This window comes from Eschscholzia californica, unplaced genomic scaffold (genome assembly GCF_041429995.1).
Source record: "Eschscholzia californica isolate CP2 unplaced genomic scaffold, dmEscCali1.0.p SCAF_4, whole genome shotgun sequence".
Taxonomy (NCBI): domain Eukaryota; kingdom Viridiplantae; phylum Streptophyta; class Magnoliopsida; order Ranunculales; family Papaveraceae; genus Eschscholzia; species Eschscholzia californica.
The window spans coordinates 27,682,169-27,706,757 of NW_028238461.1; the positions used below are offsets into that span (position 1 = coordinate 27,682,169).

General features: G+C 35.3%; 2 protein-coding genes and 1 pseudogene across 2 annotated transcripts; 2 read left to right on the forward strand and 1 right to left on the reverse strand.

The window, feature by feature from the left end:
* The first annotated feature begins 544 nt into the window (after positions 1-544).
* On the forward strand, positions 545-3,906 carry LOC147543970 (BNR/Asp-box repeat family protein). Its single transcript, XM_086636116.1, has 7 exons — positions 545-784; positions 869-1,004; positions 1,140-1,226; positions 2,321-2,448; positions 2,552-2,648; positions 3,112-3,189; positions 3,264-3,906. The coding sequence occupies exons 1-7, from the start codon at positions 591-593 to the stop codon at positions 3,735-3,737; spliced, it is 1,194 nt and encodes a 397-aa protein (XP_086492242.1). The 5' UTR covers positions 545-590; the 3' UTR covers positions 3,738-3,906.
* Positions 3,907-8,782: 4,876 nt separating this feature from the next.
* On the forward strand, positions 8,783-9,121 carry LOC147543971 (structural maintenance of chromosomes protein 1 pseudogene; annotated as a pseudogene).
* Positions 9,122-9,814: 693 nt separating this feature from the next.
* LOC147543972 (oil body-associated protein 2B-like) lies at positions 9,815-11,235 on the reverse strand. Its single transcript, XM_086636690.1, has 3 exons — positions 10,806-11,235; positions 10,341-10,455; positions 9,815-10,254 (listed from the first exon to the last, which is right to left on the reverse strand). The coding sequence occupies exons 1-3, from the start codon at positions 11,187-11,189 to the stop codon at positions 9,998-10,000; spliced, it is 756 nt and encodes a 251-aa protein (XP_086492816.1). The 5' UTR covers positions 11,190-11,235; the 3' UTR covers positions 9,815-9,997.
* Positions 11,236-24,589: the final 13,354 nt, after the last annotated feature.

Sequence of the window (24,589 nt, forward strand, 5' to 3'; positions counted from 1 at the left end):
ACGAAAAGAAGATTGCATGCACTGCTGATGTAGTTTTTTAATCTTCAAATTCTCAGCACAATTGCAATTGTAGTCTTGATTAGTCCACCTGCTTTGTCTTTCCATTTCAAACCTGTTGATCTAACAACATTTTCGTTTCCACTTCATCTTCATCATTAGAACAGTTGCCACCTGAGCTCGAACTAAGATCCACTTTGACGCATTGTTGTCAGAGAAGAAGCACAAAATTCCTCTGAACAATTAAATTCTCTATCTGTAACCAATACATAATCATCATTTGAACCATCCAAACCCTTGTGATTGTAGAGAAAGAAGAGTAGATAAGGAGTAATGAAGATGGATTCTTTTGTGGTGGTGGAGTTAAGAAAAAGAGATGTAGAAAACAAATTCTAGTGAAACTTGGTCTCTTGAAGACGACCATTACTAAAAAATGGTCTTGGCAGAGATTTTAGAACGTTGGACAATTAGGGGGGCCAAATTTTATAATTTATCACAATTTGGGAGCCAATTGGAATAACCCGAGTCTTTATGCCCAAAAGCAACCACCATTATAATTTATAAAGCGTGAGTTGTTAGAAACCTCCACAATAATGACGGAAATAACATGGAGAGGCGACATCTTGGTTTTGATGTTGGTTGCCCTCCCTGGACTCTTTGACTTTCTTACAGTTGCATCAACAACATGCCGCGGCGATCACCTGAATACGTATGATATTCCTACTACCACCACTACCAACCACCACGTTTATGCCGAATCTTCAACACTACCACCTCCTCGTTACAGGCAACTAACTCAAAACGCACTACTAAACCACTAATTGCTCTGTCTCTCTCTAAAGCTAATATCTTGTAGACTTGCACCATACAGCCTCCCCATGTCAAAGGAGAAACCAGGAGGACAAAGATCCATTTCTCAGGCGTTACCTGTAGTAGTGTTAGAAGAATTCACCTATCCTGCAAACTCTGTTCCTTTCAATAGTTGTCATGCTTCCACTATTGTTGAGGTAATTTTAGTGCCCAGATTCTCTCTCTCTCTCTCTCTCTCTCTCTCTCTCTCTCTCTCTCTCTCTCTCTCTCTCTCTCTCTCTCTCTCTCTTTCTCTCTTGTGCATAAATCAAGTAATTAGATTTGTTTTATAGGTAGAAAGAGACCATTTGTTGGTTGCTTATTTTGGCGGAAGTGCCGAGGGAGCTCCTGACGTCAAAATTTGGTTGCAGAGATTCAAGGTTAGAGCAACTAAAAAAAACCCCTTTCATTAACTTCAAAAGAATGTTGGGTTCAAGATGATTATGAATAATTTCAAGTGCTAGAAATGTTCTTATGTTTAGTAAATGGCAAGAGTTTTATTGATTAAATTGCTTAATATTTCTGATTTTTCTTGGTTACAACTTACTAATTTTTTTCCCTGCTTGCTTCCCAAAACATATTGCAAACACCACGATTTATACTAGAGGTTTTAGCTAAGCCCTAGATAGTCCCTTATTCGAACTTTACAAAGCATTACTATAGTCTGTAGACTTATCTCATTGAATAGAAAAGGCAACAAGGATACTGTTGATAACTAGGGTTATACTGTGGAGGATGGAAGGGTGAGTTTAGACACCATTTTAATGAGAGCACTTTAATTTTTTCCGTTTGGTGTTAGGTTGCTTTGTTTTAGCGGTTTTCTGCCCTTTAAGTGAGCAGTGATTTCTTTTCCTTTCTTTTTGGTGTGTTTTCTATTCAATGTAACCTTGGATTTCTTTCATGGGTGGTCCTACTATGTAGTATATACTCATTCTTTCTCAATCGAACTTTCAAAACGAAAAGAAAAAGAAATGCAGTATAGCTCAAGTGTGGGCACTGTGAATACATGCTACATAACATTCTGGCAAGTGAGGTCCTTTGCTTGGTAGGTCAATGCTATTTATATGGGTGTACATGAAATGATATAGACAAGTTAATTGTGGTCTTCTTGTAGGCGTCCTCCGTCCACCGTCCGCGTTCTTAGCATAACTGTTTGGTTCTATAATTACTTAAAGCAATGATTCCTAACATTGCTCAAAATCTTCTTATATTTTTTTACATTGCATTCCCTTTGATTTTGTACTTATGGGTGTTGATTATATATTAGTAAAACATTGTACACTTTTCCTGTCTTCTGGTGATTAGAGATCATTTTGGGCTTTTATACAGGGTAATCAAATTAATGCTACTAATTCATAGATACTCTGACATTCTGGCTAGAACTTCAGTTGTCACAGCTTGATTGTTGTAGTACCTTTTTCACTAACCTTATAGGATGGTTGTTTTACTCAATTAAGTTGAACATATCTTACAGGATGGAGTTTGGCAGCTGCCTATTGTAGCTGATGAGCAACCTGAAGTTCCAATGTGGAATCCAGTGTTATTCAAGGTGTCACCAAATGAGTTACTTCTCTTTTATAAAATTGGTCAGGAAGTCCAAAAGTGAGTTTCTTAAACCTTCATCTGTTCTTGTACATCTTCAAATTCATGTGTAACATGTATTTGTTTTTGACTTCTTCTAACTAATTTACTCTCGGCATATAAGGTGGAGCGGATGCATGAAACGATCATACGACGGAGGTATCACTTGGACGGAGCGAAAACAACTGCCACCTGGAATATTAGGACCAATCAAGAATAAGGTAGTCTTTTATGGGATCATTGTGTTATGAAAGGATTGATGCTAAAGGTACGGCGATAGATATTGGAGTATTTGTTCAGATTATGTATGTGTTGCAAGTACTTATTGCCTTCAAACTTTACCCTTTCGCCTCTCTTCTCTCTTTTTATCGAGGGACTTCCATTTTGGAGGTTAATATTTTTGTTTCTTAAATTACTTCAATTTTTGTTGCTCTGGAGTGACCTCCATTAATGGAAGTCTCTCTCTCATCAACACATATATACGTATATACTGCAATTCGACCAGAAGTATTATTACCAAACTGGAAAACTAAAACACTCATTCACATAGATCTAAGGCGTATACTTTGCCAAATATCTGACTTCTTGACGAAACATGCTGTTTCCTCGTGGAGACAATGCTTTAGATAAAAATATGTTATATGTCCATCCGGTTGATTATACTTCCTGGTTCTTTCTTTTCAGCCTATAATGCTGCAAAATGGGCACTTGTACTGTGGGTCATCCGTGGAAAGCTGGAATTCTTGGGGAGCATGGATGGAGGTAAACAAACAAAACATGTTACTCGGGAACCCACTCAGTTTTTCATTTCTCAAGACTCATGTTTATGTGTGTAGGTAACAACAGATGCAGGACAATCGTGGAAAAAGTATGGGCCAATATGCATAGAGGATGACCCATTAGGTGTGATCCAACCTGTTCCTTTCCAAACAGCAAACGGTACATTACGTGTTCTATTGCGGTCTTTTGAAGGGCTAGGGAGGATTTTCATGTCGGAATCATTTGATGATGGCGTTAGCTGGAGTCACGCAAAGCCCACTGAACTCCCGAATCCAAATTCAGGAATTGATGGTGTCAAATTAAACGATGGCCGGCTCTTACTTGCGTATAATACGATCTCAAGAGGTGTGCTCAAAGTTGCAATCTCTGCAGATGATGGTGACTCGTGGAACGATTTGGTAACGTTAGAGGAGAATTTGGGAATGGAGTTTTCATATCCTGCTGTGATCCAAGCGGAAGATGGGTTTGTTCACATAACTTACACTTACAACAGAACCCAAATTAAGCATGTTGTTCTTCAGTCATGTTAGTCCCGATAGAGGTACATATATTATACACTACCTCTTGAGTGGAATTTGGAGAAGAAGTGGAGAGACATCAGAATGGAATTGTTCTTTTTATTTTATTTGAAAAATGTTTGCAACTTTGACACCCTACTGTAAAAATACTAAAATCTATTTCATTGGAGCAGTTCCTGTATGGCTCAAAGCATTAGTGGTTTCTTCCTTCAGTTTTAGGTTACATTCTTGGACCGCGAAGAGTCATATTGTATCTCTATACTGCAGTTCTGAGATATAGATAAAAAAATGTACTCCCTAATATAATAGGGACTTCAACAGCATCGATCTAGACCGGTACCTCTGTACCCCAATCCGGTCCTGTAAGTAGACTATTAGAAATGGTGATCACAAAAGAATTCTCTCTTTATAAGAACTTCAAGATCTAAAAACTTAGCGACTCTGGTTGCTTCATTTATAGCTTTAACTCTATACAGAGAGAAGTTCAGGAGCTAACAGAATTTCTCAATAAACTTTAACAAACTTAGACATCATGAGCCAGGCTGGATATGGTTGTAACAGTTTTAGCTATAGACACCTTTTACTATTACACTTAGGCCATGTTAGGCGCGCGACAATGGAACTTGATTCCTAGGAATCGCATTCATATAATGCGATTCCTAAGAATCAGATTATTTTTGACCAAGAATAGGAATTCCATTCCTGATAGATTCCTAACTTGGTGTTTGGTTCGTATAGGTATAAGAATGTAAACTTTTATACAAGTCCTATTATATCCTCTTACTTAAACTACATAAATTATAGGTACTTTGTTACATATATTTTAACCAGTATTATCTATTCAAATTTGTAGATATGAAATAGTAACGTGATACCCCAATTTAAGTTGTATTTAAAGATTTATTTAAAATAAATAAAGATCTGGACTAATTTTTTTTTTTAAAACAATATGAAATCGATTTTGAATGAATAAAGAACGAGAGAGAAGGAAAAAACTAGAGATGGGGAGAGAGAGAATTATGTTCGAACGAGAGAAAGAGTTGCTATGGTGGTGGTTGAAATCTTAGGTTTTTTATTTTATTTTTAGTTAAAATATTGTGAGAAGGACGATTTTAAAATATGTCATTCTAACATTTTGTCCATAAATATTAAATTGAATCATTCCCGGAATGGGAATCACAAACCCACCCCCTCTTTAGGTTTGCTATTGCCCCATTTGGGGGGAATCCCGTTCCTGCAGGAATAGGATTCCCCTGCATTCCCACATGCCAAAGAGTATTCAGGATTGCGATTCTCAGGAATCACATTCCGTTCCTACGCGATTCCCGCGTCCTAAACATGGCCTTAAGGTTTACACTTTGTTAACACTCTCTTTCCAATGGTCATATCTTCTATCACGCGCCCTTCAAGGCGAGGAGTCAGAATTAAAGAGACAAAGAAGCTTGTGTCGTAGATATATAGAGAAAGAGATCATTGGGTAGCCCCTTGGTGAGCAAATCAACATGATTAGCGATATGAATATGATTCAACACCAATTGATCGTAGCTGACAAGATCCCTGAAGAAATGATAGTTCAACCTCAATGTTCGTGTCAGCATGGAAGACAACATTTGTAGCATTGCTCTTTGGGACCAGTTTATGACCAGATTATGGGAAGGTCAATTCTCGAAGGAGATATGAGAGAGTTTTGCAACCTATGGAAGAGCTACTCAGTCTAAAAGCAACTCCAGCCTGATTTAGGTCCAAAAACATATTTTTTCAACCTAAAATTTTCAGCCTCACCTCAGCTTCAAAAATCAGCTCCAACTCCAGCCTATTTGGAGGACTAAAATTTGTGCATGTGGGATACGTGTGCATGGATTTTTTGTGAGTCTGCGAAAAACGTGTTTGAATTATTTTCGAAACAATATTTTTTTCCAAGGTTGGGAACTATTTGGGGACTGACACGTTGGTCGGATGTAATTTAATTATTAATGTGCGAGTTTTCGTCAGAGTTAAAAAGCAAAATTAAAACTTATTAAAGTTAAAAAAAAAATTAATATATTTTAAACAAAATGTGTCGAACAACCAATGGCCTTTGGATCAAATCCAACGACCACATTTTCCCCCCCAACATGACCGCTGGGGAGACCCAACGGTCATGTTGGGGCCTTCAGCCGTCCCAAACTATTTTCCGACTCGGGTTGGAGTTGCTGACCCAGACCTAAAATTCTAATTTATAAACACAAATATAATTTTTTCCAAAATTTTGGAAGTACCTCGATATGGGACAATATCTAATCTGATAACTGACCCGCTAAATCGTTTTCAAAACCATGTGGAACTGTCTTCCTACGTCACAAGTCCGACACAAATTTTGGACTCCTTTAGCAAGGCTGACCTCTTGTTGTCGAGAGGAAACACTTCGGTTGAAACAATTATCAATATTTAGGGTATGTATAGTGGTGGGAATCGGCCCGGACTGGTCGATACCGAATTCTAACTTCATCAGATTGGTCAACTCGGACAAAAAATGTTGGTGACCACCTATTTATTCTGGCGGTTTCCGCCGGTCACTTTCAAGAGACTGTCCAAGACCGTTTATTTACGGGCCAGTCGGAACAGGACAGTCTCGGTTCGGGCTTTCCAATAAAAATTAATGTAAACTTATAACTTCATTTCATATTACAGAAACAAAATTACAATTTACAAGGTACAAATGAAAAAGATTAACCAAAAAAGCACAAATAATTATAAAAATAAATAAATTTGATCATTATTTAGCAAGATATAATTAAGATATGTGCTAATCATTGAATCTACCTTCATCTTTCCGAGAACATACCATTGTCTGACCTAAGGGCCATGACAAGGCACATCCACGAACTATATATCGCTGGTTCAAAGTTAGCTCCATGACAAAACCACACCAAATAATCAGAAATAGCACCGGGTCAATATATTGACCTCAGTTTGTGAAAAGAAAAAAGAAAAATCCAAATATCGAAATACACTAGTAAACTATCAAGCTCCATGACAAAACCACACCAAATAATCAGAAATAGCACCGGGTCAATATATTGACCTCAGTTTGTGAAAAGAAAAAAGAAAAATCCAAATATCAAAATACACTAGTAAACTATCAAAAAAGAACATCAAAAGATGCATGTTTAGAATTCAAGGTTACTTACTTAGACCTAGGAAGGAAAGAGAATTAAAATTATTGAGGGGGTATTTCTATAAAGTTTAGTTTTGGGATCTTATTCGATCGGGCTATTCGATCACACTAGTACTAGTCGGAACACTGACCATTATTCGATCACACTAGTACTAGTACTAGTCGGACCACTGACCATTATTATCATCTCGAACGAATTGAATATCAGTAAGAGAACGAATTGAATATCAGTAACAGAAAAGATGAAGCAGCGGATCAAATTGGCAATAGATACACGAAATCAAATTGACATTAGAAATATCTTACTAACATTTTCACCAATCCTTGTGTAACTTATTATTCTAAGAATCAAATTGACAATAAAGGCCGCGGCTTTGGGGAATAAAGAAAATTCTCCGGGGAATAAATTCTCAAGGGAATCCAGATTCTTTTTAAAATTCTCCGGGGAATAAATTTTTATGGGGAATACAAAATACATTTTTTTGAAAGTTTTCCTCCATCTCATCACCTCTCTCTGCCACCTAACCTTCTCGCCACCTCATCATCATCTTCCCGGAAAGGTCGCCGGCCGGCCAATTTTCCGGCCGGCGACCTTCAAACATAAAAAAAAAAAAAAAATTATTCTTTTTCCCTCTCCTCTTTCTCTCTCTAAAAATTTATTTTTTTTTTTTTTTTTGAAACACTCTTCTCTCTCTCTCTCTCTAGATCTGGTGAACCAGATCTGGTTCACCAGATCTAGAGAGAGAGAGAGAGAGAGAAGAGTGTTTCAAAAAAAAAAAAAAAATTTAGAGAGAGAAAGAGGAGAGGGAAAAAAAATAATTTTTTTTTTTATGTTTGAAGGTCGCCGGCCGGAAAATTGGCCGGCCGGCGACCTTCCCGGAGAAGATGATGATGAGGTGGCGAGAAGGTTAGGTGGCTGAGAGAGGGGATGAGATGGAGGAGCCTTTTTTATAGCATCTTCTAAAATTAGAAGCCCCTTAGGAATAAAAAGAAACATAAAAAGTCAATCTTATTTGACTAGTTTTAAGAAAAATCTTTATTCCCCGGAGAATTTTCTTTATTCCCCAAAGCCGCGGCCACAATAAAAATATCCTTATCGTTTTTACGAATTCCTTGTGTAACATATTATCCTAAAAATTAGCACCCGTTACTAGCAATGTCATTATCGTAATAATTAGCTCCTAAAATTTAGCACCCGTTACTAGCAATGACAATCTCCAGTACAGTAAATTTAAACAAACCGAATCACGTAAGATTTGGAGTTCTTATCCCTATCAAGGTAAAAACGTAGTTCTCCAAAAAAAAAAAAAAAAAAAAAAAGAAAACAAGAAAAAAGGAAACACAAAAAACTTTCGTTCTTTCCGGAAAAAAATGGACCAAAAACAAACTGCTATTCTTTTTGAAAGGCCGCGGCTTTGGGGAATAAAGAAAATTCTCCGGAGAATAAATTCTCGAGGGAATCCAGATTTTTTTTGAAAATTCTCCGGGGAATAAATTTTTACGGGAAATACAGAATACATTTTTTTGAAAGTCCTCCTCCGTCTCATCACCTCTCTCTGCCACTTCATATTCTCGACACCTCATCATCTTCTCCGGCGAAAGTCGCCGGCCGACCAATTTTCCTGCCGGCGACCTTCAAACATAAATTTTTTTTTTATATTTTCTCTCTCCTCTCTCTCTCTCTCATTTTTTTTCTTACCTCTCTCTCTAGAACTTAACCCTAATTTCATCATCTTCTAAACCCTATCTCCTCCGTCCTGCTTCCTGAAAACCCTAATTTATTACTTCAAATCTTCATGGGAGGCAATCGTTCGATCTCTCGTAACCCTAATAAACTCTAAAATCGAAACCCTAGTTAGTACCGGAAACTTCAGGAAAATCGTAATCAACAATTCTCAAGATGCCTTCACTAGCTAGTCCAGGTAAAATTGTTCGTTTAGAGCTTGAGAATTTCAAATCATATAAAGGATTACAAGTTATCGGTCCATTTTATGATTTCACTGCAATTATTGGTCCAAATGGAGCGGGAAAATCAAATCTAATGGATGCGATAAGTTTCGTTCTTGGTGTTAGATATGTTCAATTGAGAGGTGCTCAACTTAAAGATCTGATTTATGCGTTTGATGATAAGGAAAAAGAACAAAGAGGAAGAAAAGCTTTTGTTAGACTTGTTTATCAAATGGGTAATGGATCTGAACTTCAATTTACTCGGAGTATCACAAGTTCCGGTGGAAGTTAGTATAAGCTTGACGGAAAGATTGTGACATGGGATGAATATAACAGTAAATTGAAATCTCTTGGTATTCTTGTGAAGGCTAGGAATTTCCTTGTGTTTCAGGTAATCTTTAGAACTTGAAATCATAGATTCAATGGGTTAAGCTTAAATAGTTGCCTAGTTGGTTGATGCTGTAGAAATGATACTTCTCTTTAACTGAATAAATTTTCTTGTTTTACACCTGCCAATGACTGAAACCCTAATTACAAATTTGGGTATTTTGTCATCGAAGAGTGAATAATCAGTTTTGGAACTTCTATGAACAGATAAGCAGCATGATGTTAGGCTTTTGTGACATTTAATAAATCGTATGCGCACAAATTTATTTAACTAAGATTTATTCTGGCTAATGAACTACGTGTTTGGCGAAACGTGTTTATTTTAAAAAAAAAATAATCATGTTTGAAGGTCGCCGGCCGGAAAGTTGGTCGGTGGCGACTTTCGCCGGAGAAGATGATGAGGTGTCGAGAAGATGAAGTGTCAGAGAGAGGTGATGAGATAGAAGGACCTTTTTTATAGCATCTTCTAAAATTAGAAGCCCCTTAGCAATAAAAAGAAACATAAAAAGTCAATCTTATTTGACTAGTTTTAAGAAAAGTCTTTATTCCCCGGAGAATTTTCTTTATTCCCCAAAGCCGCGGCCTTTTGAAAACAAACCAAAATGCCTTTTCTTTCTAAAAAAACAAAAACACAAAATATGGAGAAGTGAACAATTTCCCGGGCATAGAAACGACTTATAATAGATATAACCACGTCTATATATACAAAGTTTTTGCCAACAAAAGCTGTAACAAACTTCCTCATTCCTACTTACTGACTACTAAAATTGTTCATTTATTATCAAGGGAAGGGAGCAATAAGCTTCATTTCAGTTGGTTCGATGTCCACTGCAAAACCTTTGCCAGTATTTTTCCAATGATCAGCCTGAGGATTAATCCATTCTGGTTCAGCAATCTCCACCCTCAATTTCTTCAAATCATCACTTGATATGTTGTACTTTTGGTCTCTTCTTTGAAGCAGTTCAGGCTTCACCATTCCCATGCCTACTCCTTGTGGAGACATCATCAAAGAAGGCGCACCCAACGGAAGCACGTCCCCTTACAATATTTCATCAAGTCATTAACTAGTTAGGTTTGAAAGACAAATTTAATATTTATTGAATTAAGTCGCTTCACTAAATTACCTCTATCTACTTGCCAAGTGCACCAACATTTTCCATAAGTTTTGGCTAGATTTTGAAGCTCTGACGTCTGCACCATCTCGGGAACTCTTGGATTCACCCACAATCCCGCTTTGATCTGAATCATTTAAATATGATAAAAAATTTATAATTCGAACACAAAAAAAAAAAAAAAACTAAAAGGCAGGAGTCCACACCCAATTAACAATGACTGGGAAAAAACCTAGAAATATTCACAACCAGGATGCCTTCGGCATCCACGGTGGGTCACAAACCAACCATAGAACCTTATTCAATAAGGGGAAGGCATTAACTGTTCAGGGGTCACGGACCGCCCATAGAACCCTGTTTAATAAGGAGAACGCTCAAATTGTAGTGTAAGGGTCCTAGATAATTAGGATAACTCATTCTCAAAACTAGCATTCTTAAGAGCAACGAGTCGCGCAGAAAAGTGTAGTGCACACGTACCTCATAAGCATGGGAGTGCCAGAGGTTCTGTTCATGAGGTGTAAGTCCTTCAAAGATCCTATCAGAGACAATGTATTCGACACCAATAAGGCGAGCAGTAGGTAAATCGGAGTCGTAAAGGGCGCATTGAAGAACATCTTGATTGAGACGAGTAACGTAGTGATGGGTTTCGATTTGACGGCTCATATCATGGCTGTAGAGCGCGAAAGTGCAAACGTGTTGCTGCATCTGCTTGATGGGTTTAAGTGATTGTAACATCGCAGCTCCTTTGTCCAGCATATGTTGACCTACTGTCATTGGTTTCCCTGGAACAACTCCTCCTCCTGATGATGTTTCATCAAATGATTTCATGCTCTCTGGTACATCCTTATCACTTGAAGCCATATTAATCACCACACTTAAATGATATCAATAGTTAATTTTGGGTACTAAAGAGATTAGAGATTGGATCAATCCACCAACTACCCTTTATATTTATTTATAGATTGATTTATTGATGAATTGGCAGTACAAATGAGGGCTTGAGACACCTGGAGGTGCATGTCTTGTGAGTGTTGATACTAGTTTCCCCTGCGTGGCTAGAGACATGAATGACAATTGTACTATCAGTTGGACATGCAATGATATTAACCCGCTTACAAACATCTGGATTAAGAAAGATGCCACGTTTAATTTAGACAACACTTTCATAAAAAAAATAGACAATACAAAATTCATCCTTATTCCGTTTGGGATTCTAGTGTATTAGTGCAACAAAAAAAATGATCTTCCTGATCTGGTAGAAGTTGGCCTTGATGTCGAAACCATTTAAGAGTTCCAATTATACATCAGATTTGTTTGGACGATTCAGATTATGTGTGAAATTGGTGTTGTTTATCATATGCATATCTAGCAATCCAAGTCGCCATCCGACTCAGTATCTCCGGACTTTATTTTGTTTCTGATTTGTAATATAAATAAATATTATAGATTAGGTGTAACCTGACTACCTTTGAAGTTTGAACAAAACATGTGAATTATAACCATGTATAAAGGTTGTGAGTAGGACAAACAACATAGCCATGCATATGATAAACAACACATAGTCTGAACTTATGAAAGATTCAAGTCATGCACAGGGTCGCGGATGGGACAGGACGCTCGTATTGGGCTCCCCACGGCAAGGGGCCCATTAAGTTCTTCATATTTCGTTTGTGCAACGTATATATTGAAGCAAGACTAACAACACAACATTAAACCTTTTAACAAAAAAAAAAACAACATAACATTAAACTGTTACTAGCTTAGTTGGTAAATCTAATGGTTTGTGCTCAGTAGATCACGTGTTCAACTACCATTGAAACCGTTTTTTTCATTTTTTTCTGTTGTAGAGTGTAAACAACAACCAACTCTGTCTCTAGGCCTCTTCCATTTTCAAATCTTTATGTAATTATTTTCTTTTATAATTTTCTCTATCAACCTATCTTTCAAACTTTAATTTTACAATTTTTCTCTATCAACCTATTTTTCTAACCTTATTTTCAAATTGCTTAAAAAATCGGAACTATAATTTTAGTAAACAGGAAATTGGGCCGGAGGCCCAATTTCTTGTATTTTTTTGTTAAAAAGACAACCCATCTTTTTAACTAGCTAGGCCCCAAGTAAGTTATAAAAATAAGCTTGAAGGACATTTTTAAAAGCACCAACTTTTTAAGAGTCAAAAATACCCTTCATTCAATTAGAAATACCTAGTAATAATCTAACTAATAAATTAGGAACTTGAGTTTTTCTCATGAACGAACCGAGTTGGATTATCGATGCCGATTAGAATTTCTGGGGTTTGAATCGATTTTGACTATAAGATAGGTTGATGTTTTTAGGTTTTGGTGATTTAATCTATTTGTTTGTTGTTTGAAGAGGCTTTTAAGGGGTTTGATTTAGTTTTTGGTTCTAAATTCTAGAGAGAGAAAGTTTTATATATTTTCAATGGAAGGAGAATTTGATAGTGTTTCAAGGTGTAATCCAACTTCTCCATTGCTTTATTTTCATTGAGTTATGAATGATGGATGACAATTTGTTAGTTTTGATGTTTATGTTCAAACTTATTTGTTGGGTTTATATGGAAGTTGTGAAAGTATAGTTGATGCAAGCAATGTGTTTGATAAAATGCTTGAAAGAGATGTTGTTGCTTGGAATGCAACGTTAGTTGGTTATACAAGACTTAGGTTGATTGAAATAGCAATAAAGTTGTTAGATGAAATGCTTGTGAGAAATATTTTTTCTTGGATAATCATGATTGGTATTTATGTTCAAATTGAGAATTTCATGAAAGCTTTGGAAGTTTTTCAAAGAAATGTAAAATGATGGTGCTAGAGCTTATAAAATGACTATTATGAATTTGTAGGGGTTTTAGCTAGTTTTTCGATACAACATTCTATTAGACAATATATAATAATTTGTAACAAATTTCATGTTAAATCAATTCAAAAACTAATTTGCAAACCATTTGCATGGCATTCCAAGGTGTTTGCAAGGCTCTGCAAGGTGTTTGCAAGGCTCTGCAAGGTATGTGCAAAGCTTTGCAAGGCTCTGCAAGGTGTTCGCAAAGTTGTGCAAGGTATTTGCAAAAGTTATGCAAGGAGTTCGCAAGGCTCTGCAAAGTTTTTGCAAGGCTCTGCAAGGTGTTCGCAAGGCTCTGCAATTTGTTTGCAAGGCTATCTAAGGTGTTTGCAAAAATCATGCAAGGTGTTTGCAAGGCTCTGCAAGGTGTTTGCAAGGCTTTGCAAGGCAGTGCAAAGTGTTTGCAAGGCAGTGCAAGGTGTTTGCAAGGTATTTTCTTAGACTAGGGTTAGGTTGGTCTTTTTACTGAAATTGAAAATTACATAATTGCCATCAGGGAGGTGAAGCCTAAAAAACTTTGATGAATCCTTTTTAACTAAAGTCATAATTTCTTAGGGAGTTTTGGCCAAAATTCCCATTAGTAAAATCCTATACAAATAAGGAGACTTTAATTTGGTTAGGACAATCATAGAGCAACACCATTCATTTGGGTTCATCACTGATTTATTATAACGTTTTACAGGTAAACTACTTCGAATTTGTGCTTATTACTTCGCGTATAAATTTTTTTTTTTTACTTCGTATTTGTATGAACAGACCCCGATTAAAATTTGGCACTGGGCCCCAAAAATTGTCAGCCACGGCTCTGGTCATGCATAAGGCATAAATAACATCAGATAGAAAAATACCTTCGAAGTTTGAACTGTAACAATATATTCTGTCTGAAATCATTTAACTCATCTTTCTTTTTCTGCTTTTCCGTTAACAAGAGCAAAATTCATTCCTGCTAAGCGAAGTTTTTTCAATCCTTTATCACTCCAAGTTTTTAGTTCGGATATCATGTAAGATAAACAATTGTTTTTTTATTGTTGTATATTTTTTATTGTCGTGTAAGATAATACATATTTTTATTGATGAAATTTATTGTTTATTGTCATGTAAGATAATGTTAACGTGATTTGTTTAACTAACATGTAAGTATATGAAAATAGTTTGGGGTTTTAGTTGATTAAAGAAGTTGGACAATTAGAGTTTAAAGATCTGTTGCACCAATTTAAAAAGATTTCTTAAGGATGAACAACAAGTCGACATTGATGGAGATGATTTGTATTCTGAAATACAAAGTTTTAAAGAGGGTTTTGCCAGAGAATGCTAGAAGACCAATTGAAGTGTTAGAGTATTTGAAATTGATGGAAGGTTGTCTGAATGTGGGGATCGCTTATAGAATTCTTTTGACCATTCCGGTAACTGTGACTTCTGCAGAGAGAAAATTTTCAAAGTTGAAGTTAATCAAGTCTTACTTGCGATCAACCATGTTTCAAGAGAGAGTAAATGAATTCGTTTTGTTATCTATTGAACATGAATTATCTTTGAATATTGACTACACAAATGTGATTAGTGATTTTGTGTCGAAAAATGCAAGACGAGCAGTTTTTAAGTAGTATTTGTTTCATGTATGATTTTAACAACTATAAATTTTGCAAAAAAAAAAAAGTCAAATTTTATATTTTTTTCGACTTAAAGTATAGGGGCCTCCATCAATACGTTCGCCTAAGGCCCCCCAGAAGTCAGGGTCGGTACTGTCATCTGATTTGTTGGTAGACTTCATTGGTGGTACTTCCCAAATCCATTCCTGAATCTCAAGATGATCGTCATTTTTCTTGAAAATTTCATTGTATGCTTGGTTGTTTGATCTTCATCTCTACCACTTCAGGAGAGCCACAACCCATTTTTATGTCGTATTGGATGAGGAAAAGCAATATGCAGACCTTCGTTTAATTGATTTGAATTCATAAACAACAATGATTTATTTGGGAAAAACTGCGAGTTATAAGTGTTGGTTAAATGCTGAAAGTGGTGGAAGTTACGTCGAGAAATCAAATAGATCATCAAATACACAATAACAATTGATAATGGTGAACATGATGATGATTTGTCAAGAACGGAAGATTGATCTTCCTCCCACACCAACTTTCTCCCCCTTTTGTCTCTACTTTTTCTGTAATCCTAAAAAACTTATGGTAGATGTAAAACTACGCAAAGAAAACGAATACGATGAACTTCTACTTGGAGGATAAAAGGGATTCCAGGGAAAGGAGGATTCGGACGAATACGCTGCAGAATTGTTTTTAGTGTCGACCGTGTTGGATTAAATAAACTAAAGACAAGCTAACTGTTGAAGTTCATTGTAAGGATGTGGGGATTGGGGGAGTGTTACGTGACTGCAGGCCCCTTCTATAAATGTGAGGGGCCGTGACTGAGAATTACGGGGTTCGGTGCCAAATGTTTGTTTGAGGCCCCTTCTATAAATGTGATCTAAAAAATTGAATATAAATTAATCTTAAAAATATAATAGATTTAAGAGAACTATTTTGTATCATTTAAATTTTTCTTTTATTCTAATCTAAAAAGAATAAAGATATAGATAAAAAAAAATTATATCTTACAGACAAAAAAATTAGAAACAACAAAGACATAAAAAAAGAAGAGAAAATTGTACTGATTATGCGATAAAGAAAATAAAATGAAAATTAAATTATAGAGACCTTAAATATTGAAAAAAGAGGGAATTCTCTTTCTGCTATTTAATAGGAAGAAAGAAATTAACTTCTTCCAATAGAAGAAAAAAAATAAGAAATTAAGTTTAATAGGAAGAAAGCAGGCCAAACAATATCTAATAAGAAAAGTAACATTTAAGTCACCCACAGTAAAACCACTTTCAACGATCAAACCCGCCACTTTCAAGGATCAAAACCGCCGCTTTCAAGGATCAAAACCGCCACTATCTAAAGACCAAAACCAGCACAATTCTGTACTTTGTAGGCCCCATCAGTTTAGAGGCTCAGTGGGGACGCCCATCCCGTACTTTGTCATCCACGACCTTATTCTTTTTTGGGCTGGTCTCTGTGTTTCTGAAATTTTATGTTACTGAGATTATCAGGCGAGTTCGGACAAATAATTTATCGAAGATTAGTTTTCAAAACTCGTCTAGGCATGCTTACCTTTACAAGAATTTCGAGTTTCAGACTATCCGGGACTCGAACAAAATTCAAAACGTGTCAAGTGATGTACCCTTATGTCACCCCAAACTAGACAGCTCACAACCCTAATAAGGCATAAGGCAAGTATATATGAATTGTATGGGTCAGGAATTTATCAACGAATTAGTCTTGAATTCACTGAACACGTAGAAACGATATTTTTTTTGTTATTATGGTACACAAGACTACGATACATTAATTTGCAGGTCATTTTGGTCCACCATTTGGTCATTTTGGTTTGCAGGAATTAGTTCTCAACATAAGATTTTTTTTATGCTTTTCAACTTAATCAATACAACTAAAGAAATTACTATATCACTTTAACTTAGAATAAAGTTACTCTGGTTAACTGCATAAAAATGTATCATAGTTTTCTAATAAGCAATCAAGTATCTCCGGACAATTACCACCATGTAGAGATTGAGCAAGATATCAAGTACCATTCTGTTATGTTGAATTGGTAATTTATGGTACACAAATTCTCCATGTTTAGAAAAAAAGAATTCAGAAAATTGTCATTGGCATGTCGAGAATCTTCATGTGAAGATTTGAGTTTTAGGCAAATAAAAAACCTCAATAAACCTTTAGGGTTCGCAACCAAAAAACTCAAAACTTAATGCGAATATGGTCAACACTCCAAAAACGAATTGACTTTTGGTAAAAAAAAAAGTAATAATTTATTGAAAATTAAAAGTGTTAGGTGTCGTTTGGCAACCAAAAGTATGAGTACTTTTGCTTTTAGTAGAAATTCTTTTGCTTTAAAAAAGTAAAAAAATTTCAAAAGTATACTTGGCAAAAATGTTACTTATAAGTAAAAAAGTCAAAAAGTTAGTTTGGTAATCCAATTTACTTTTGATAATTTTATTTTTCTTTTACTCATAGAGATACTTGATTTTAATGAATTTATTTATGATTTCCACGATTAATCTTGTATACGACGTGGTGGTGATATTAGTGGTAGTGATGGTGGCGGTGCCTTGAAGGTATGGTTATGGGGTTTGGTGGTGGTTGAGGTATGATGGTGGTCGTAGAGGAATGATGGTGGCAGTGGCGGTGGTGGTGGTAGAGCTATGCTGATGGTAGTGGTAGAGGTATGATGATGGTGATGGTGGTGGTGTGGTGGTTGAGATATGGTGGAGGTGGTGGACGTATGGTGGTGGTGGTGGATAAGGTATGTGAATGGTAGCGACAGAGGTATGGTGGTGGTGGTGGTAGTGGTGGTTGGGATACGATAGTGGTGGTGCTGGTGGACGTATGGTAGTTATGGTGGACGTATGGTGGTGGTGGTGGATGAGGTATGTGATTGGTAGTGACAGAGGTATGGTGGTGGATAAGATATGTAGGTGGTAATGATGGAGATTTGGTGGTTGTGGTGGTCGTATAGTGGTGGTCGTATAGTGGTGGTGATGGTGGATAAAATATGTGTGTGGTAGTGATGGAGGTATGGTGGTGGTGGTGAAGGTACGGTGGTGGTGGAGGTACGAAGGTGGTTGTAGTTGAGGTGTAGTGTGGTGGAGGTGTGTGGTAGTGGTGTTAGTGATGGAGGTATGATGGTGATGGTGGTGGTGGTGGAGGTGCGAAGGTGGTGGTTAAGGTGTGGTGGTGGTGGTTGAGGTATGGTGGCGGGGGAGGTGCAATTGTTGTTGAGGTGGTGGTGGAGTGGAGCTAGACGAAGAAAGAAATTTGGTGAAGTAAAATTTATGTATGTGTTGTACATAAGTTACTTTACTTTAAAGTCAAAAGCTAAAAATTTTAACTTCAAAAGAAAGTCAAATTTTAACTTAAGCGAAGTAAGTTTTCACGTTACCAAACTAACTTTTTTACTTTTCTACTTAAATAAGCAAAAAAATTACTTATTTTAGTGTTGCCAAACGACAACTTAGTATTTGTAAACAAAGAAATTTTTTAGTGTTGTTAATAGGGACCCCTTAGCGGTTATAATTAGTTACAGATGAAAGCTTATTACTAATAATATTTATTAGATGAAAGATTTCCTTTAATCGAACATTAAATAAATTCTTTTGTTTAATAATATTAGAAATAAACTTTTATTTATAAAATATGTTTGAAGAGCTCAAAGATGGAGGTAGGGAGAGACAAGGAAAGTAAGATGTGGATATTTTGAAGAACATATTTTATGAATGAAAGCTTTCATTTAATAAAAATTAAATATATTCTTTTATTTAATAAATACTATTGTAAATAAGCTTTCATTTTAAAAAAATATGTTTCAAGAGTTCAGGCGCTTCAAGCATCGCTTCCTTTTTCTCTCTCTCTCGCTCCCTCTTTGAATTCTTCAAAGATATTTTATAAATAAAAGTTAATGTATAATAGTATTTATTAAAGAAAGAATATATTTTATATTTTAATAGGATTTCTTAGCTACCATAGTTTATAAAATAATTTTCTTTGTTTAATAAATACTATTAGAAATACCACCAGAGAAACCTATGGCTTTCCCTCACCAGTTCCACAGAAGAAACCCGCCATCTCGATTAAAACCTTCCACAGTCAAATTCGTATCAAAGAACCTCCCCTTCAATTCTCTCAAGCTCAATAAGTTGCGTAACATTGAAGCTGTTCAACCATTACAATCTATAAGTCTTGAAGAAAATTCAGAGAATGATGTTCCACCCATTTAGCATGTCGGTTGTTTAGCCTGTGCTGGTTGTTTATAAACTTCAGTGCCTCATGATCAGAATGCAAAACGAACTGACTTGGCCTTAAATAATGCTCCCAATGAGCCAAAGCTCTCACAATAGCATAAAACTCCTTATCATAGTTTGAGTAGTTTTTCTGTGCTCCTGTAAGCTTCTCACTGAAATAAGCTATGGGACGTTGTCCTTGGATAAAAACAGCTCTTAAACTTTTATTTATAAAATATGTTTCGAGAGCTCAAAGGAGGGAGAAAGAGAGGAAGTGGATATGTTGAGATCTTGCATCATAAACACTTATTGTTAATAATAAGGGTGTTAATAATAAGGGTATTTAGCGATACCCCCTTATCCCTAATGTCCAATTAGGGATACCCTTTTTTAATTGGATATTAAGGATACCCCTTTTTTGGACTTAAAAGTACACAACTACCCTTATTCTTATTGTTTCTTTTTTTCTTTGATCTCTTATACCTCTTCGATGTTATGTTTATCAACTTATTTTCGTTTCTCATAGTTTTTTTTTCTCTTAACTATCCAATTGAATTAGGGTAGTTTTGTACTTTTAAGTACAAAAAAAGGGGTATCCCTAATATCCAATTAAAAAAGGGTATCCCTAATTGGACATTAAGGATGAGGGGTATCCCTAAATACCCCTTAATAATATTTATTAAATAACTTTCGTTTAATAAAACACTAAATTAAGATATGACTTTATTATGGCGGCATGTAACCATATATCTCGTCACTATATGAAATGAGTTCTCTACAAGCTAATAGTTAATGAAGAAATTATTTTATCAGTATGTTTTCCTTACATTTTTTAGAGTTGAGATCCTTTATTTCTAATAGTATTTATTAAATGAAAGCTTTAAAACACTAAATAAATTCCTTTGTTTAATAAACATATTTCATAAATAAAAATTTATTTCTAAATAAAATTTTGTAAATAAAAGTTATTTTAGAACTAAAAGTTTATTTCTAATAGTATTTATGAAACAAAAGAATTTATTTACAATTTTTACTCCCTTTTCGATTTCTTGAAATATATTTTATAAATAAAAGTTTATTTTTAATATTATTTATTTAACAAAAGAATTTATTTAATATTTTTAATAGGGACTCTTAGATGCCATATTTTATAAAAAGAAAAAAATTAAAATGAAAGTTACAAACTTAAGGTTGGTTTATTTTGGTCTTTGGAAATGAAGTTTGTATTAGATTTATTTTAAAATATCTATTGTAGTTTTTAAAGTAATGATTCTAATTTTTTTTCTTTATATATTCCAGGCGCGGAGTAGGATTGTGATTCTATCATTCGAAGTATTTTTCACCTTCTTTCTCCCGGCTTGCTGTTACTTTTTCTTGCATCTTATCCCTTCGTATAAGATTGTTTTAGAGGTGAAGGAAGGTATATACCCTTCTGGAAGTGATAAATATCCTTCTGTTGAATTTATTCTTGCTTTTGTTGTTATATCGATCATTAACGGTGCCTTTGTGATCGAGTCTCACAGTCGTCCTAATGGGGTCAGACAGGTATTGACTCGTATAGGTTCCTAGGATGCTTTCTTATCTGGCTTATTAATATCTTCATTGGTTGTTTAATGACTAGATATGCAATCCTAACAATTGCAGCAACAACCTTTAATGGGGCATTGGTATGTTTTGTTGTATTTTTTTTTTGACAAAGATAGTTCTGGAATTATAACTATTGGTCAGTCCAGTTCGGCTATGACATTAGGGCTAACTCTATTCCCCAAATTTGTGTGGGGAGAACTCATCATAGTCTAAATTGTTTTTTTACTGTCTTTATTGTACCAAATCACTTCTCTCGATACTAACAGTCGAATTAGAAAGACTTTTTTCAGCATGGTAAGGGACATGAATTCTAGTTACAGAAAAGTTAGACTGTTTCTTAATATGGAAAAACAGAACAACGACAATGAAACAACTGAGATGATGGTAGAACCTCAAGTAGTGAGGTCGGGAAGGGTCCTAAGTTTTGCATCAATCTAGTATGTCATCTAGCTCTGGTCATCTCTCAGCTGACCCACCTTCACCTCCACTGGAAGATGCGTAACTTAAAATTGAAGATCGACAACTCTTTTGGCAGTATGGTAGATAGGTTCAATTTTGTTTCATTTTATGTTTGTTTGTGTTGTTTTGGCTGTATTGTAGGTTAGGTTTTTTTAATTGAAGTTATTAGTATGTAATGAAGTATTATCAGATATTGGTCATAGTACCCGTGCCCCAATCGTTTAATGAAGATTTATTTTGATGCATCTAGCAATGCTTGTTTAACTTATAAATATATTCTTTTTTTTAAGGATTAACTTCATATAAAAGCCAAAGGCTGAAAAAGTACAATTGAAGTTAAAACATCAGTAACTATCCAACAAGGATAAAAGTGAGGATTAAAAAAGAAGAATACAAGACTACTGGACTAGAGCCGCGTGGGCCACGTTGTGAGCTTCCACATTCGCTGATCGAGGTACACGTCTGAAAACAACTGTCTCCAACTGGGCTACTAGCTGTTGGGCTTCAAGGATCGTCGATTGAACGCGTCTGGGGATGCAATCAGGGTCATTGGATATTGCTGATACTTAGAAATATATTCAACTTAACAAAAAAAAGAGCCCTGACCAAACCAGGGCTAAATAGTACAACTGTACTCTAAAAACAATAAATAAAAAGTTTGTTTTTTGTCTATTAATTTACAAAAATTTCAAATCTCAATTTAGATCAAACCAAAGTCTTACTCAAAACCCCATTTCCTACATATATTGTTTGCGGTTAGAAGTTATAATCCTTGCCATATTTGCAAATGGTTAATTTCAAACTTGGAAGTCGCCTTTTCAAATGGTTAATTTCAAACTTGGAAGTGATAAATCTCTCTCTCTCTCTCTCTAAAACCACTTGATGATGATGATAAATAATAATAATTATTTTGTTTTATAAACGAAACTGTGATGATAAAATCTAAAAACCTAATTAGGGTTTTCAGACTTGAAGTGGAAGCTCTCTTTCTATTATAAATCATGGCTAGGTAACTTGGATGGTCATTTGAAGATGGGGAAGATAGACGACACTTCTGTGTCAACCTTTTTTTTTTCATTTCGGCAACTATTGATGCATCAATGCAAGGAAATAGAGAAGCACTTCTGAGCTTCCATTTTTAGTGTTCAAATTTTAATATCCAGTTAGGGCAAAAACTTACTAGAGCCTAGGTTTGTTATCCCATATAAGTGGACTGACTGTATATAGTGTCATTTCACGGTAGAGTGTCAAAACAAGCACTTTTGTCTTTTGAGCCTAAGAAAAATGGGCACGAAAAAGGTAAACTCACTATAACTTCTTTTAGCCAAGAGGCTTATAAAGAAGCTCTTGCTAGATGTATTATCATAGATGAGCTGCCATTTAGTTTAGTGGAGAAGGGTGGGCTTAAAGATCTTTTAAAGATTCTAGAGCCTAGGTTTGTTATCCCATATAGGTGGACTGTATATAGAGATTGTGTCAAACTTTATGAGATTGAAAAAGTTTGAAGAGTGTTTTGGGTCGTGATCACCAACGACTTTGTCTCACTACAAACACATGAACATCTTTACAAAATCTTAATTACATGTGTGTTAGAGCTCATTATATCACTGAGGACTGGAAATTGGAAAAGAAAATCTTACATTTTTGTCAAGTTATAGATCATAACGGTGAAACCATTAGCAACACAATTGAGGCATGCTTGCTAGAATGGAATGTTGGAAAAATTTTAACTAGTACTTTTGATAATGCAAGCCCTAATGACACAACTGTTGCATATTTAGGAAAAGTTGTGAATGAGTGGAAATGTTCTATTATGGAGAGTCAATAAATCCACATGAGATGTGGGGCACATATCTTGAACTTGATTGTTTCTGATGGGCTAAAAAAATATGATGAATCAATTTCTAGGACTCGTGATGTGGTTAAGTATGTTAAATCCTCTCCTTCAAGGGAATTAAAATTTAAAAAATATTGTGAGCTTGCAAGGATTGGATCGAAATAAGGATTGAGTCTTCATATTCATACTAGATGGAACTCTACTTATTTGATGTTAGAGTCGGCATTAATTTTTGAAAAGGGATTTCAAAGAATGGAGGTTGAAGATGGTGTCTTTGTTTGAGTATTGTGGGAAGCATAAGTCTCATACTGATGTTGATTGGGCACGTGCACAAGTCTTTGTTAAATTTTTGAAAGTATTTTATGAAGTGACTTAGAACTTTTCTTGCAGAATTTATGTTACTTCAAATTACTCCTTATGGCACGTGCACGATATGTACTGAAATAAACGATTGGTGTTGCAACGAGGACTCTATTATGGTGGCAATGGCAGATAATATGAAAAAGAAGTATGACAAATACTGGAGAAATTATTAGAAGACGAATGTTTATCTCTTCATTGGTGCAATTCTTGATCCTAGGCAGAAAGAAGAAGGATTGATTCTATGTTTGAAGTATTATTTGGTGAAGATGAGGCAGTTGAACTTACTAATCGTGTTAAGAGAACTTTAATTCAAATGTATGGGGAATACAAATCAGTCTATTTTGGTGACAAGAACAAACTCAAAGTCAGGATTCAACCGTTAACTCAAATAAGTATGACAATACTAATTCTGAGGAATGGGACAAGTTAAGAGCAATTCGGAATAAGAGAAAGAGGGTAAGAGAAAGAAGTTATGGTAAGTCTGAACTGGATCGCTACTTAATGGAGGAATGTGAGAGTAATGATCATCCCAAAGACACTAGCTTTGACATCTTATGCTGGTCGAATGTAAATTTTTCAAAATACAAAATCTTATCTTACATTGCACGAGATATTTTGGCTATTCCAGATTCTACTGTAGCATCTGAATCTAGATTTAGTACCGGTGGTCGTGCACTTGATTAATTTCGTAATAGTTTGTCTCCTACATAGTTGAGAAACTTGTTTGTGCTCAAAATTGGTTATGCGAAAAACAAAAGCTTGATCTTGGTGAGTATATGGATATAGTGGAAGATATTGACTTAGGTACTTTACTTTTATACACTTTTTTATATTTGTTTTTATACATATGCATTGGTTATTAAACTCTCTTTCTCATGTATGACTAGAATCTCAATCATGAAATCTTTTGGGGATGCTATTTTGCGTAAGAGGATGGCTAATTGTCTACATCAACTCCAACTCGTTAAGATTCATACAAATTTGCATTAATTGTATGACTTATAAATTGTTGGTTTCTTAGTTAGGAACTTAAAATTATAGATTTGCATTCACACTTCTACTTTTTTAGTTTTTTGTTTGTGATGGTGGAAAAGTACGATAGATTTTAATTTTTATTTTGGTATATGTAATGGTGGAAAAGCACGATGGTTTCTTAATTTTTATTTTGGGTAAATTTAATGAAATGATTTTCAGTTTTTCTAAATTGTGCTCGGTTAAACTGATCAACCGGACCCAACCAAGCTGAACCAAACCGAGTCAAACCTTGTCGGTCGGCTGAATGATCGGTTTGACTTCAGCCGACGATTTAGTCAA